This window comes from Siniperca chuatsi, linkage group LG20 (genome assembly GCF_020085105.1).
Source record: "Siniperca chuatsi isolate FFG_IHB_CAS linkage group LG20, ASM2008510v1, whole genome shotgun sequence".
NCBI classification, from domain to species: Eukaryota; Metazoa; Chordata; class Actinopteri; order Centrarchiformes; family Sinipercidae; genus Siniperca; species Siniperca chuatsi.
Window position 1 is genome coordinate 20,094,580 of NC_058061.1, and position 13,981 is coordinate 20,108,560.

The 13,981-nt window shown below is 41.4% G+C and overlaps 1 protein-coding gene across 2 annotated transcripts; it reads left to right on the forward strand.

The window, feature by feature from the left end:
- The first annotated feature begins 264 nt into the window (after window positions 1–264).
- LOC122867908 (urotensin-2 receptor) lies at window positions 265–13,158 on the forward strand. Of its 2 annotated transcripts, XM_044179354.1 has the most exons (3): window positions 266–673; window positions 960–1,125; window positions 10,165–13,158. In XM_044179354.1, exon 3 carries the CDS (start codon window positions 10,317–10,319, stop codon window positions 11,400–11,402), a length of 1,086 nt encoding a protein of 361 aa, XP_044035289.1. In that variant the 5' UTR covers window positions 266–673; window positions 960–1,125; window positions 10,165–10,316; the 3' UTR covers window positions 11,403–13,158. The 2 variants fall into 2 exon arrangements, with proteins under 2 accessions (XP_044035290.1, XP_044035289.1); XM_044179355.1 differs by lacking the exon at window positions 960–1,125 and having other exon boundaries at window positions 265–673.
- The last annotated feature ends 823 nt before the right edge of the window (window positions 13,159–13,981 follow it).

Sequence of the window (13,981 nt, forward strand, 5' to 3'; positions counted from 1 at the left end):
GACTTTTCATCTAGCATAAATATTCACTCCCTTCAAGTCACTATCTTCTAAAACTTCTAAAAGAAATTAGCAGCACTAGTGATGATTTATGCGTCACTGTAAATGGAGTGAATCATACAATCTTCTTTTTTGTTAGATAATAGAGATTTGTTCTTTCTTTTTTGGCAAAAATCCTGATTTCACACAAAACAATAAAAACCGAAAAACTGAATACCTTTTATAGGCACTGTATGTAGCGCAGCACAGTCACCATTTTAGCATGGCCTTCAAGAGCCAAATTTAGCCAAAGACTGCTCAAAACAGTTAGTCTCCCTTTGAAGTCTCCCTTTGAATGATGTATGTGCAGAGTTAGTTTTCACATTCACTGGCTGAAGGAGGAAAGTTAAAGTGCTTACCTTAAATCTGAGTGGACGTACCAGCAGGATTTTGTGACATCACAAATAGTTTGGAAGCCAGTCACGGTCCAGTACGCAACTTACAGATGATGTGGAACTTACGGTGATGTGGAAACTTGTAACCTCCAGGTCACTTACACTGAGACGTTACAGTGAAGTAGGAGACGTCTTGTGTCCAGCAGTTACACTTTTAAAATGCACAATATCTGCATATTCGTAAATTCCGGATTTTTTAACGCAGTAGAAGGAGTACATGTAATTTGAAGAATTCTAACAAGGTAATTTAGCTTTTTTGTGGAAAAAAGCTTATCAGAAATAATTACTCATAGCAGAATAGTGTTATATGTCATAAAGCATGTCTAGAGGGGATCTTTAATTTAGTACAAGACGGAGCTGTGTTGCGTGAATGAAACATAATCACACCTTTTTGTAATACACATACTAGCAGTGCACATGTAGCTACATGTGTTAGCGTGTACCAGTTTGTCCCAAAATAAGTGGGGATTCAACAGTTTAAAGCCACAAATTTTTTCTGCGATTATTAGTAATAATTCTGGTCGCAAGTTTTTGTTTGAAGGAAAATGAGACTATCGTGGGGGAAACTGGTGCGGCCTATGTGTTGCATTTAGCCCATTCATCTCAGTTTCCCCCGGTCGGATCCGTGAAGGGGGGAAGAGCAGTAGGGATTGCTGTCTGGCTGTCTTTGATACTACCACTGGAGGATGCCAAGGTAAGTATTTTTCAAATCTAATGATCACCATGATCCAAAAACATATTTAGATTTGTTGTTATTTGCTTTTGAGAAACACAGTTGCAAGGTCATTGGAAAAGTTGCTAGCAGCAAACAAAATTGCAAAGTTGTGTAACAGTGATGGAGTGACAACATTAACTCCACTTTACCTGCTCACTATGAGACCTCATGATGGTGAAATCATAATTTTCTGATATTTACAAGTACCTATTGGTATTTTTGTCTATTTGGAAATGCATAAAAAGTATACTTTATTTGAGATTAGTGAACATTTCAAGTAATTCTACCAATAATTAACATGGATGTAGATGAGCACAAGAGCACTGTGCCTCTCCTGAAATAAAGAGCACTTCTGCTAACATCAAAGAAATAATCACATTTTATGAAATATAATATTCAGGGAATATATTAAGATTCAAGCAAAATAAGCAGCGGCGCTACATCACACAGCAAAGGCCACATATTAAATGAGTAGCCGATTGTTTAAACTGTCATCTATACTGATGACAAGATGAGTGAGGATGCGTCAGATTCTGTCTGACTCAGCTCAGCAGGTGATTGATTGATCGATTACATCACACATTCACTTCTCAGGAATTAATCAGAGCTGCACTTGTCAGGATGTCTGAAAAAAAAAAAACCTTCGTTTTTACAAGTTGTGAAAAGTCGAGACAAACAGCCCAATCAGACACAATCAAATGCTGATGTGTGAGAAAAAACTCACCGCTGCACTGCAGGTCAGACACCAGGCTGAAGTTAGTTTGATAGTTGGACACAGGTTTTATCTGAGTTTAAAGTTCATATTGACCAGCTGGATTTGTACACATTTCACAATCATCCAACAGGCTTCATCACATCTAATGACAGGTGGGGACTACCAGGAATTTAAACCTGGTCATCCAAACCTTGATGTCACACAAGCAACTGGGCAACATCGACAACTGCCCAAGCCCCAAAAGAACAGTTTCAGGGAATTTCACTTTGCTTTTGTTCATTTGATTAATTCCAAATCTCTTAGGGAATATGCATCACGAACGTACAGTATCATCTAAGGCAGGTCCTCTATTATTATTTAAACTGTTGTGGAACTGCTTTTTTAGCTGATAAGTGATTGAGGTCCAACTTCAGAAAGCACCAATGCCGAGGTGTCCTCTGAACCGGATGTGTTTCTGTTCCCTGATTTTAGCTTCAGTGTATGTCATGTATGTTACATATGTATTTTCTAATTTATGCTCAAGTGGATAGTGAGAAACAAACGGGGGGTAGTGGATCTGTTTGGACAGGCTTTCTGTGCACCTCAATTTCAAGTCTCCCCCTACTTTAAAGGACATAGCACGGTCTAGCAGTGCCCATTTGTCTCCTTTGTGAAACTGAGGTTTGGATTTGTGTCATCCTAATTCTGAACCAGTGGCATGGAGCTTCCCCCTTAATGTATCCAATGCCTTTGGACAGATATAGGTAACCCAATATGGGTATAGGTAGGTATACATAACTAAATGTATGTTTCTGACAATAGATCTGTTGCTATTTGATATTGAAATTTAGTATGAAATTAGAATTTTGAGGCATTTCAATTTGCCACTTTAACTGTGGTGGAATTCATGTGGAGCGCAGTAATGGAGTCAGAGCATTAGTGGTGTAAGAGGTATTTGAGTCAGCAGTTACATTAGCCATGCATTGATCTGCACCTTAAGGTAGTCAGATAAGTCCAGCAGCAAGAACCAAACCAACAGCATAAGCATTCAAACGGTGCGCAAAGAGGGTGGTCAGTCAAGAAGCTGACAAGGGAGAAAGCGGTGAGCAGGCAAAAACTTACAGTGAGACTACAACGCTGAAAACAACAACCGAAAAGGCTATAATTATAGAAAGGAGCAACCTAATACACCGGCATTAAAAGTAAAGAACAAACTTGTACACAAAGATAGGCAGCGCAGAAAACAACAGATGGAGGTGTAAGAATATGATAAAGAAGCTCAGTGAACACACCACATTGAGGACAATAGAGACTGTAAGGAAACAAGAACCAGAACAAAGCTTTACAAGGTCAATCCTTTCAGTTTGTCAAAGCAGTTATCAAGAGGGGAGGGACACCGAAAGTACAGTATCAGATGACAAGCCTGAAAACCTAATATGCTCTTAAGGTATACATATTTCACAGAAACTTTGGGCAATTAGATGACAATCCTCAAAAACGTAAGAAGGGGACAAAGGCAGTGAGATGTAGAAGAGGTTTTGCTGGTGCCAGAACATAACTGTGAAGGCTACTGCAAAGGAATACGTAGACATTTTGGGAAATACACTTATTTGCTTTTTTGCTGCGAGTTAGATGAGAAGATCAATACCACTCTCACGCCTCTACGCTAAATATTGAGCTAGAGCTAGCAGGCGATTAGCTTTAGCCTAGCATAAAGACTGGAAGCAGGGGGATACGGCTGGCCTAGTTCTGTCCGAAGATGAAATAAAATCAGCCTTCCAGCAGCTCTAAAGCTCACTAATTAAAACTTTATATCTGTTTTGATTAATCCCCAGACAAACAGAAATGTAAAAACAACAATTTAAGGTTTCACAGGGAGTTGCGTGCTGCTGCGTGCTAGCCTATTTCTTGGCCAGCCCTGTGACTTCCTCCAAGCAAGAAAGTCATTTTTGCATTTCTTTTTTTTGTTATTAAACAAACAAGATACAACATGTTCATTAGTGAGTTTTAAAGGTGCTGGTAGGCAGATTTTTTTTTTGCTAAGCTAACTACCTGCTGACTGTGGCTTCATATTTATCATACAGACATGAGACTGATGTCGATCTTCTCATCAAAGTCTTAGAATAAAATGCAAAAAAGCTTATTTACATTTCTTTAAGATGCATGTTAAAAAACCATGCATATTTAACTGGTTAATTTGTTTTATTTCCAGAAGCTGTAAAGTGTAATGTGAGTGTAAATGTGTTAGCACGCTGCCTCTCACGCACTGCATGCTGGGATAAACCCCAGGCCACTCTGAACAGAATAAGCAGGTATAGAAAATAAATGGATGAATGTATAATTATAGAGGAATTATACACTCATTATAAAATCATTTAAGCCCCTTGTGGTGCAAATTAAAGCCACATTTTCACAAGTCCTATCTGTCTATCTGCAAAGGATGTTGCTACGGATTCCTACTCCTTTGTCAAAAGGGTGACAAGAAAAAGAATGATATGAATGGTATTTTAAAAAGCTAATATTAGTTTGAAGCAGTTGTTGGTTCCTGTTTCAGCCATATGGCATTCCTCCGATGTTTGACCCTGTCGAAAACGGAAAAAGGTTGTTTAAACTTGCATATCTTCTTCTAGTTTTTTTTTTTTTTTTAAGGTAAGCAACACAGAGAGTGACAAACTGTCTGAAAAAGTGCAAGTTGATTTAAAATCAGGTCAAGAAGCAGAATTACTGAGTTTCTTGGTGCTTTCAGGAGACAAGCATTGATTTGTGGGTAACCGCAATCAGCTAAACAAGAAAGTCAGCACCACCGCAATGTAAACCGAGACCTGCCGAATCCAGCTCCCATCCCTTGCATACAGAGTCGACAAGAAACAAGAACAAACAGGAAAAAAATCTACGCATGCACTTTATCTGGGATACTATAAATCTGAGGTTATGAAACATGAGCGATCCAAACACATAGTCTGTGCAATGCAAGTTTTTATGACCCAAAAATATACAGTGAATCCTCTTTTCTGCAAAAAATTAGATGCTGACAATTTTCATCTTGCATGATTATAAACACATTCACATGCAAACCGAGGCAAAAAAAAAATGTACACGTTCATTTATATATACGGAAGGCCTCTTCATTCTATCCAGACATCTTCAGCCCGTTAACAGATCACTTCAGGACACAGCAAACCCCGCACGGCATAATGCACCGTACAACGTGGGCAATACAGAGAACAAGTCGCCAAGCAATCCCAGAACATAAATTAGGTCAGTGGAAAAAAGCGCTGTTCAACTAATGAGTCTGACCTTTCCACGTCTGTACTCCAGTGTTATTCCACAATCTGAATATAAAGCACCTTGTAAATAATGTATCAAACACCTCATCATCTGTGGCAGTTGCTGCTAAACACAGCGTTCCTTGCGTGATCAAATAGCAGATGTTGCCAATGTCGCCAATTCAGAAGAAGCAGCAGACGCGATGTCATTTCCTGCTCTCCAGCCGTTTCTACACCATCTGTCAATCAGCTGATGATGCTAGTGTGATGAGAATTTCTGAGGAGAAACTTAATTTTCTTATTGTACAGTGACACTGTGTTTACATAATTACACAACTATGAATTATACCCCCTCCCTCTCTGGCATCGGAGTATAACTTGCTGAATGTTTCGCCTCTTATATAAGACTTGTAGTGCCTGAAAATAAAGCCTGGTCTTTACTGGCAAAGACAAATGCATTCTGTACACATAAATCCTTGTCTCCTCACACTTCTCTTCTCCCCTATTCTCCCATCACTTTCCACTCTTCTTGTCCTGTTCCCTCCCTTTCTTCTTTTGACCTCACTCTGATCCCCATGATTTGTGTGCCTTATTCCATTCAAATCCTACTTAACGTGCATTCAAACCTCCTTAGACAAAGTTTAAACATGGGAAAAATAAATACACATTATCTCCCTGCTGAAGCTACAGTGACATACTGTGTAACAAGTATCCCATATTTGTGAGGCCATGGGATTTACAGTATGTTAATTTCTGTCTACTTCCTGCAGTGCAAGGATCTGTGGCTTGCTTTTATCATGAAATAATCTCATCAGCATTACAACACAGCCTTTAGCAGTTTAAGTGGCACAACATAGGGAAAATGGGTTTTTAATGTCAGTTCAGTTAAGTTAGTAATTTTAAAACTAAGCTAAACTGAACTAAAACTACAAATGTTTTTGGAAACACTGTTGTTTTAAGATAAACAGTACAAAATATTAAAGGTGACGGTACGTTCCTGCTGACAGTTTAACGCTATTCCATTAATCAACAGTTGGTGGCAGTAACTCAAGTAGCAATGTGCGCTGGGTTAATAATTCGGGCAAGGAATCTAACGTCTGCCCAAGCCAATCTCGGCATATTCACAACAGACCACGTATACTGTTTTGCTGAGATTTTATTTCAGTTTTCTGTTTATGCCAGTAACATATATTTTAGTTTTATTACTAGACAAAAAAAAACTGGTTAAAAAAAAATCCAAAATACTTAAACTCTGCCAAGTGTCTTCCGTTTCAAGAGTTAGTCAATTTTACTTCCATAATTAAGGCTACAGAAATAAATATAATTTCTGTGCACTTTTGGAGTGATTGTTTTGCACTTGGCATTTCCTCAAAGCTCTGACTGGATTTGTGTTGATGATCATCAAGCCCTGGTAGCTCCGAGTAACTGGAGGTTATTCCACCTGACAGACAAGAGTATATAGCTCTTTATTTTAAATATTATTTATGACGTGCTGAGGGCACTAACCATGCCCCTTGCTCCCGATCATATCTTTAACTTTGCAACATTTGGCCTCACTTTACACCAGTTCTTCTCTACTTTAATGTACTCCCTCTCAGGGCACGGAGTGTCATCGGGAGCACCGGATGACCACTCCGTGCCTGGCTACTAGCAAAAATTGAGGTTTCAAAGGTTTTAAACCTTAGTTGATTTTTGGCAGACACAGAGCAACATTAGCATTCATTTGGAATCATGTTTCTATGTACCTGTTGAGTATAAGTCCAATGTTCACTCTCCTTTTAGCTTTGTTTTGGTCTCAACCAACTCCTGAGGGAAATATCTCTGTTTAGCTGCTAAATGCTCCACTACGTTCACCAGCTGGTTGCTAACTTTGTCTGTCTGCTGTTTGGTGCTGAACAGGTAGCGTACAGTGAGTTTATTAGCGATTTTTTGCTTAAAGGGGCAATATGGAAGAATTGAGACTTCTCACCACCTGTTGAATTCATACTCCAAGAAAATACGGGCCAGCATATAGGTATACAGGTCATAACTGCTGCTAACTGCCGTTAGCTAGTTAGCTCAGTTAGCCGTGCATCTAACTTAGCAGTCCTTTTAGCTGACTGAGTCCAGAATGGGCACCAGAACCGGAGCCGGGTGAGCGGGCAACAGAACCGGGATCAGCAGCTTCCCAGTGTACAGTGTGAGACCAGGACCGAACACAGTCAGCCAGACAATTTATCGCAAACCGTTCAAACGCACTTCTAGAGCTGAGAGTAATCACCCAAAACAGCTTGTCCGCAATATTCCAATTGGCTAATTGAGACAGCACAGAAACTGCAGCACTGTTCCAGGGCTCCAGTCTAAAGCTGTTGAAATGAAAGAGCGTTTCCAGCATGTAGCTCTTCAGCCTATCAACGACAGGCTTTTTCTGCTGTGGTCACTGTGCACAATGTTCTAACTCGTCAGACACCAAGTACTTTACACATCCATGTATTGGTTAAAAATACACCATAAACTCTGTTGGACAAAATAAAAGAGCTTTAAAGATTTACTTATCTGAACAAAAAACCTGGCACTATGCACAGGCTACCTACGGCACTGCAGCGTCATTGAAGTTCTGGGGAATAGAAAAAAATTCATCTAGAGGTGGAGACATTATCAGCTCACTGCTCTGCAGCAACACATGGATCCCTTTGGCCTAAATGAAGAACTGAATTTGTCATGTTTCCTCTAATTTATTACACTTGACCTTTCTGTACTTCTATCTCTGTAACTCTAAGGTGTGTCTGTGTTCTTTTGTCACTGATGTAGTGTTAATGCATGGGGCGTGGCAACTCCCATTCTGGGATTCATTATCCAATAGATTTGAAATCCCATTTAATCATTTATCCAATGACAATTGTACACCTGTTCTAGGTTGATTATATATGTCGTTGCCTCATGTCTTTCTCCATTTTGACTCTGATGAAGACACAGTAGTGCCAAAACATTAGTCTTGTTGCACAATTAAAGGCTGCAAATCAGTCACTGTGCTCCACTCCCTTTTTCCCCCTCTGAAATTACACATATTATTAGATATATATTTTATTGTCTATTGCTGATATAAAAATAATGATTAGTGCAGCTTTGTAAAAAATCTCCCTTGCAAGTGTTTAATGAGAAAAGAAATACATTCAACACAGTTGTTAGGCCTCAAGGATACACACAATACATTTTGATGAAAAACACTGAATGTAAACAGTACTGTTTGTTCACAAAAAGTCTCCACATGGCACCAGTTAAGTCAATTATATAACAGAAATATATAACAGAAAACCTGTATTGCATTGTGTTTGTCACAATGCCCCTGCTCATCTGCAGCTTACACCTCCAATGTCATCAGCAGCATGTGAAGGACAACGTGAAGTAACAGGTCAGGCAGGGCCAGTCTGACATTTTCTCTTTCTTCACGATCTGCTTTATTTTAAAGATTCAAATGCATCTGATTCTTGTCTGTAAGAATCTGCCACACGAGATCAAAGGAAGTACAAGTGTTACTGTGATGTACCTGGAAATCATGTCCTGTGGCATCTGATTCAATCATTTATCTGGGAAGAGGAGTTATGTGTGTGTGTGTGTGTATGGGAGGGAGGATGGAGAATGTGACAAGCAACTGAAAACAGACATTACAGAAACAGACTACAGTAGGTGTCACAGTGTTAACTGCCACCTCTCTTACCCCCTTCGCCTTTTCTACTGCACTTTCAGTACAACATGACCCAACTAATGACTGTTATATTTCTGGCTCCAGTGCTGCTCTGCTCATGAGCTGAAACTAAAACTGTGACTGATGTGCGCGCACACACTCCGTACAGAGAACCACAGAGTCTGTTTTAGCTTTGAGCATGGATGGTACAGTACGTAGTCGGTCTCGGCGATCAATCACCCGTGGATGGATGAGTCTGGGAAAGATTATTGGCTCATGATTCCTGACTCAGAACATACTCATCGATTTAGGAACACAAGAGGGGATGCAAGAGAGCAAAGTCCACCACTGAAATGAAAGAAATGACAATAAAAGGACAACTTTATAAATAATATACATACCTACATACTGTAGGTGTCTGTTTGGAGATACTAAAAGAACACGTGTATCTGCTTCCATGTTTTGCTTCCTAATAGGCCTGTTGGATGTAGCAATGCTTACAAATTCCAAACAAATTAGGCTAATCTTGGCAACAAATCATTCATCCAATGGCAAAGTAGCTGCTGCTTTACTTACACAAAAGTGTTGTCCTTGAAAATAAAAGACACCTGGGCTCGCTGCACCAAGAAGAGAGCCTTAATTGAACTGACTTTCCGAACTGAAGCTGCAGCATTAACAGATATTTCTGCATCTGTAAAAGAAACAGACTAATGAGAGATTCTGTTCTCTACATAGTCTTTTAAAATGTATTTTTAATTATCCGCTGACATTTTAAAATCTCTGCATCAAATGATTATCATCTTTATTAATAATATGTGAACTTCCCGCATAACTCCATGACAAGGACTGTTCATTAATGTCATGATAATGGTGAGGCGCAGGCTGACCCACATGCACGAGAAAGGACGTTAATTGGATCTCTGGTACAGAATCAGAAGCTCTCAGTGTATAATGCGTGAGCACATGTAGTCACAGATGACTTATCTATGCTGGTTCAATTTATTAAATTTATCATTTGCAGCGAGGAAATGGCACATTGGAGATTAATTGGCAGATATAAAAGCGATGTTTAAAATAATTAATGTAGCCAACTCTGTGCGTAAAAGTGACTCTTTCGTGGTTTTAACTCACATTCTCCAGTTACTTTTAATAGGCCTGGTCCTGCTGCAGCAGGTGCATGATCAGCGCTCAACCAAACTTTTAGAATGAAACATTTGAATTATTAGTCGTTTTTGCATAATCACATCTCTCTGTGTCCAAGAAAGCACCCTCACCTCTTCTCTCCCGTACACTCCTTCATTTAAACGGAGCCGAACAATGTTTACAGTTGCGCCCATGAGACGGCTGAATATCCTACACATTTTTTGATATAAGATCTTCCGTGTGTGTTACAGTGGTGACGTCAGGAGCAAAGAGCAGCAGGCAGTGAGCGGAGAGGCGGATAAGCAAGACACAACCTGTGCCGGTGCGCATCTTTCCAAACTTCTCTGTCCGAGAGCACGGAGCAAAACAAAAACGTCAGGAGAGGAGATCATCAGGCAGAGCGATGAATAACAATTCTATCAATTTAAATAGGAGTCCGCCGCGGGTCGGCGGCGGCTCCGGGACAGTGGATCATGAACTCGTTATCACCTCTACTTTCGGGACGCTTCTCTCCGTTGTCTACATAATCGGGGTGTCGGGGAATGTGTACACCCTGGTGGTGATGTGTCACTCGATCCGCTTCGCCACTTCTATGTACATCTCCATCATCAACCTGGCTCTGGCGGACCTGCTCTACCTCTCCACCATCCCCTTCGTGGTGTCCACCTACTTCCTAAAGGACTGGTACTTCGGGGATGTGGGCTGCCGCATCCTGCTCAGCCTGGACCTCCTCACCATGCACGCCAGCATCTTCACCCTCACCGTCATGTGCACGGAGCGCTATCTGGCCGTCACCAAGCCGCTGGACACGGTGAGACGCTCCAAGAGTTACCGCAAAGCCCTGGCATGGGGCGTCTGGCTGCTTTCTCTGGTCCTCACTGTGCCCATGATGATAATGGTCGCCCAGACCACTAAGAGCACGCCGGATGGGGGTGTAAAGAGGATGTGCGCACCTACCTGGGCGCCCCTGGCTTATAAAGTATACGTGACCGTCCTGTTTGGCACCAGCATCATGGCACCGGGGATCATTATAGGTTACCTGTACGTCAAGTTAGCCCGCACTTATTTAGAGTCCCAGCGCAACTCTGTGATTAGCAAAGGCGGCAAGCGGTCGCCAAAGCAGAAAGTGCTGATCATGATTTTCACCATCGTGCTGGTGTTCTGGGCGTGCTTCCTGCCGTTCTGGATCTGGCAGCTGCTGCCTCTGTACCACACCAAGCCCCTGAGCCTGGCCTCGCAGACACACACCTGCATCAACTACCTGGTGGCGAGCCTCACATACAGCAACAGCTGTATTAACCCTTTCCTCTACACGCTCCTCACCAAGAACTACAGGGAGTACCTGAAGAACAGGCACAAGAGCTTCTACCGGTACACGTCCTCGTTTAAGCAGCGGCCGCCCAGCCTCTACTCGTGGGGGAAGTCTGCGTCCTCCAGCAATCAGTTTGAGTTCAACTCCGAGACGCTGGTCATGGGGACACTGAAGTGACTAGTGAATGGGGTGGAAGAGAAGAGACAGCTTTTGGAACCGCAATAGGTAGGCGATAACCTCTCCAATACGCACGGGCCGGTGCGACCCCGTGCGTAAAAAATTGCTTACTGGTGACCAAAGTCACAGACTTAATACTTTCTCACCCTTCAATTTTCTGTATGAATTATTCAAGCAACACTGTTCTGTAGTCATACTATAATCCTTTCTAGTCAGAGGGAAACTTACTGTTATTCCATCCATGCCTGGCCTTTCCCGCCCCCTAAGCCTCACTGAGCCCCGTTAGCACTCTGACTCTTCTCTCTGCTGCGCTCCTTCACCTCCTCACCCTCAGAGGAGAAAGTGATTCTGCAGTGTTAAATGCAAGGCCTCAGTGGTAATTACAGGAGCTAAAGAATTCGTGGTAAAAGCAGACACGATTTAAAGAGTAGACTTATTACAGGTTAATTTGGGCTTTTATTTGAAATACAACAACAATGCAACAATTCAGCATAAATATAAATACATTTAGATAAAGGATTATAGTATTTTCAAAACATATATAATAATAGTTTGTGGAAAGTAATTTAAGTTCTGATAACATGAGTATGGCTGGATTAACCTGTTAGGGGGGCCTGGGCCAAAAATGTGCTGTTGGGCCCTTACAGATCCCCCACCTACTGCCAAGGCTGGATTACCAACCAGACAAAGCGGGCCCCAAGGTTGTTTGTGTGGCAGTTATTTTATGGTGATTTGATTAGATATTATGCACCACTAAAAAACAATTAAAAAACTATATGGTAAATGCCCTTAGGTGGCTCCTCCAGTTCCTTGGGGGCCTGTCTTATAGAGGGGACATGCTGTTAATATCATGCGTACATGGTCCATGTTCTTAAACAAATTTGTGTTTAATCATATCATCAAACTAAATGACATACTGCATAAAACTTAAATTGGGGCCTGCAGCTCATTTTTGTCCAGGGGCCCCCTAGTGCGTTAATCTGGCTCCGACTTCCCTTTATACAATGTGTATATACCCTGCTGCCATGTTCCCAAACCCAGTGCATACACCTCTGCTGGAGTACATCATTTGTGGTTATTTGATTAAACACAACTTTCTTAGGAATATGCATCATGGGAGTGCTCCTGTGGCCAAGGGGTCGAGGCCCCGAACATGAAACGCAATGTCAACAGTTTGAGTTTGGCCGGGGACATTTGTTGCATGTCATTCCCCATCGCGCCCTCCCCTTATTTCCTGTCATCTCTGTTCTGTAAAGTCTCTAATAAAGTATACTTATGCTAAATACTTGAACAAAATGAATGTGAAGCCTAATACAAACTATAATAATAAACGCTCTTAAAACGAGATTTTGACGCAGGACCCCTCTACAAGACACAAATTTAGTTAAAGATTTGAGACCATTCTTAAGGTGATAATGTACAAATGTCCTAACAAATTTGCAATTAATCAAATTATCAAAACCAATTTGGGGGCCCCTCAATGTCTGGGGCCCCGGGGCAGTTGACTGTAAGTAATCCATCCTTGGACATGGGTGGTCCTGTGCAACGACGTTTTATTTACCATCACATCACACATTAAAGCTCAAAATAATCTATTTCCATACCAGTCACATGGCGAGTGGGTGTTTTGCTGTGTGACTGAATTTAGCTCAGAGGAACAGATTAGAGCCCACATCTGGACCTCAGACCTCACACCTACTGCTGAGACGTTGCGCTTCCAGCTAGGCTTTGTATGCTTTGTTAACTAGTCTGAACTGTTAACCTACCCCCCACCCCCCCCACCCCCCACCCCCCAAAAGAGCTGTAATTCCCATCACTAGCTCCAACTTTAGCATAGCTTTGTGTTTATGCGGTATTCACACTTTTATTTATTCAATAACTGATCACTTGATTTGGTCAACATCCTAAAAGACTTAAGAAGTACGGAGAGAAGAAGGTGACGGTCTCTTCTGTTCAGGATGTTCCTTTTGGCAGGACTCTTAATGAGTGATGCATAAACTTGCCTCATGTTTTATGGAGAGTTCATATCTCTTCAATTAAGATGGCTCCCAGCACTGAAGGGAAGCTCTTTTACTTTAATCTGACTTATTAAAGTCTTATCAGCTCGCACAACCATCTGCTGTAAAGCTACTTTGTCCTCTTTATTCACCAGGCTGGGACTGGAAAACAAACGATGGATGGTAATATTATGCATGTCAGGACACGACTGCTATGTTCCTCAAACACACACTGACAGAAAAAGCATCAATAGTGTCAGATTTCTTATGATTATGAATACTATCTGAATGATATCTAGAGATGTGACATTTTCAAACTAATGTCCCAGGTGGGATTGCACACTTTGGCACACTTTGACTTTCGTGTGTGTTTGCATGTCAAATGTCACAAACTCATGCATAAATTCAGTGCAGCCAAATCCCTTGGTGCTTTACAAACAATGGCACAGCACAGATGTGGAAAAATGGCCTCTCCTTCTTTCTTTTTCTCTCTTCATTGTCTGACAACTCTTTGCAGCATTTCCTTGATGCAAATTCAGGATACGATCGGGTCTGTGTGGGACTTATCAGCTTATGGCTGCA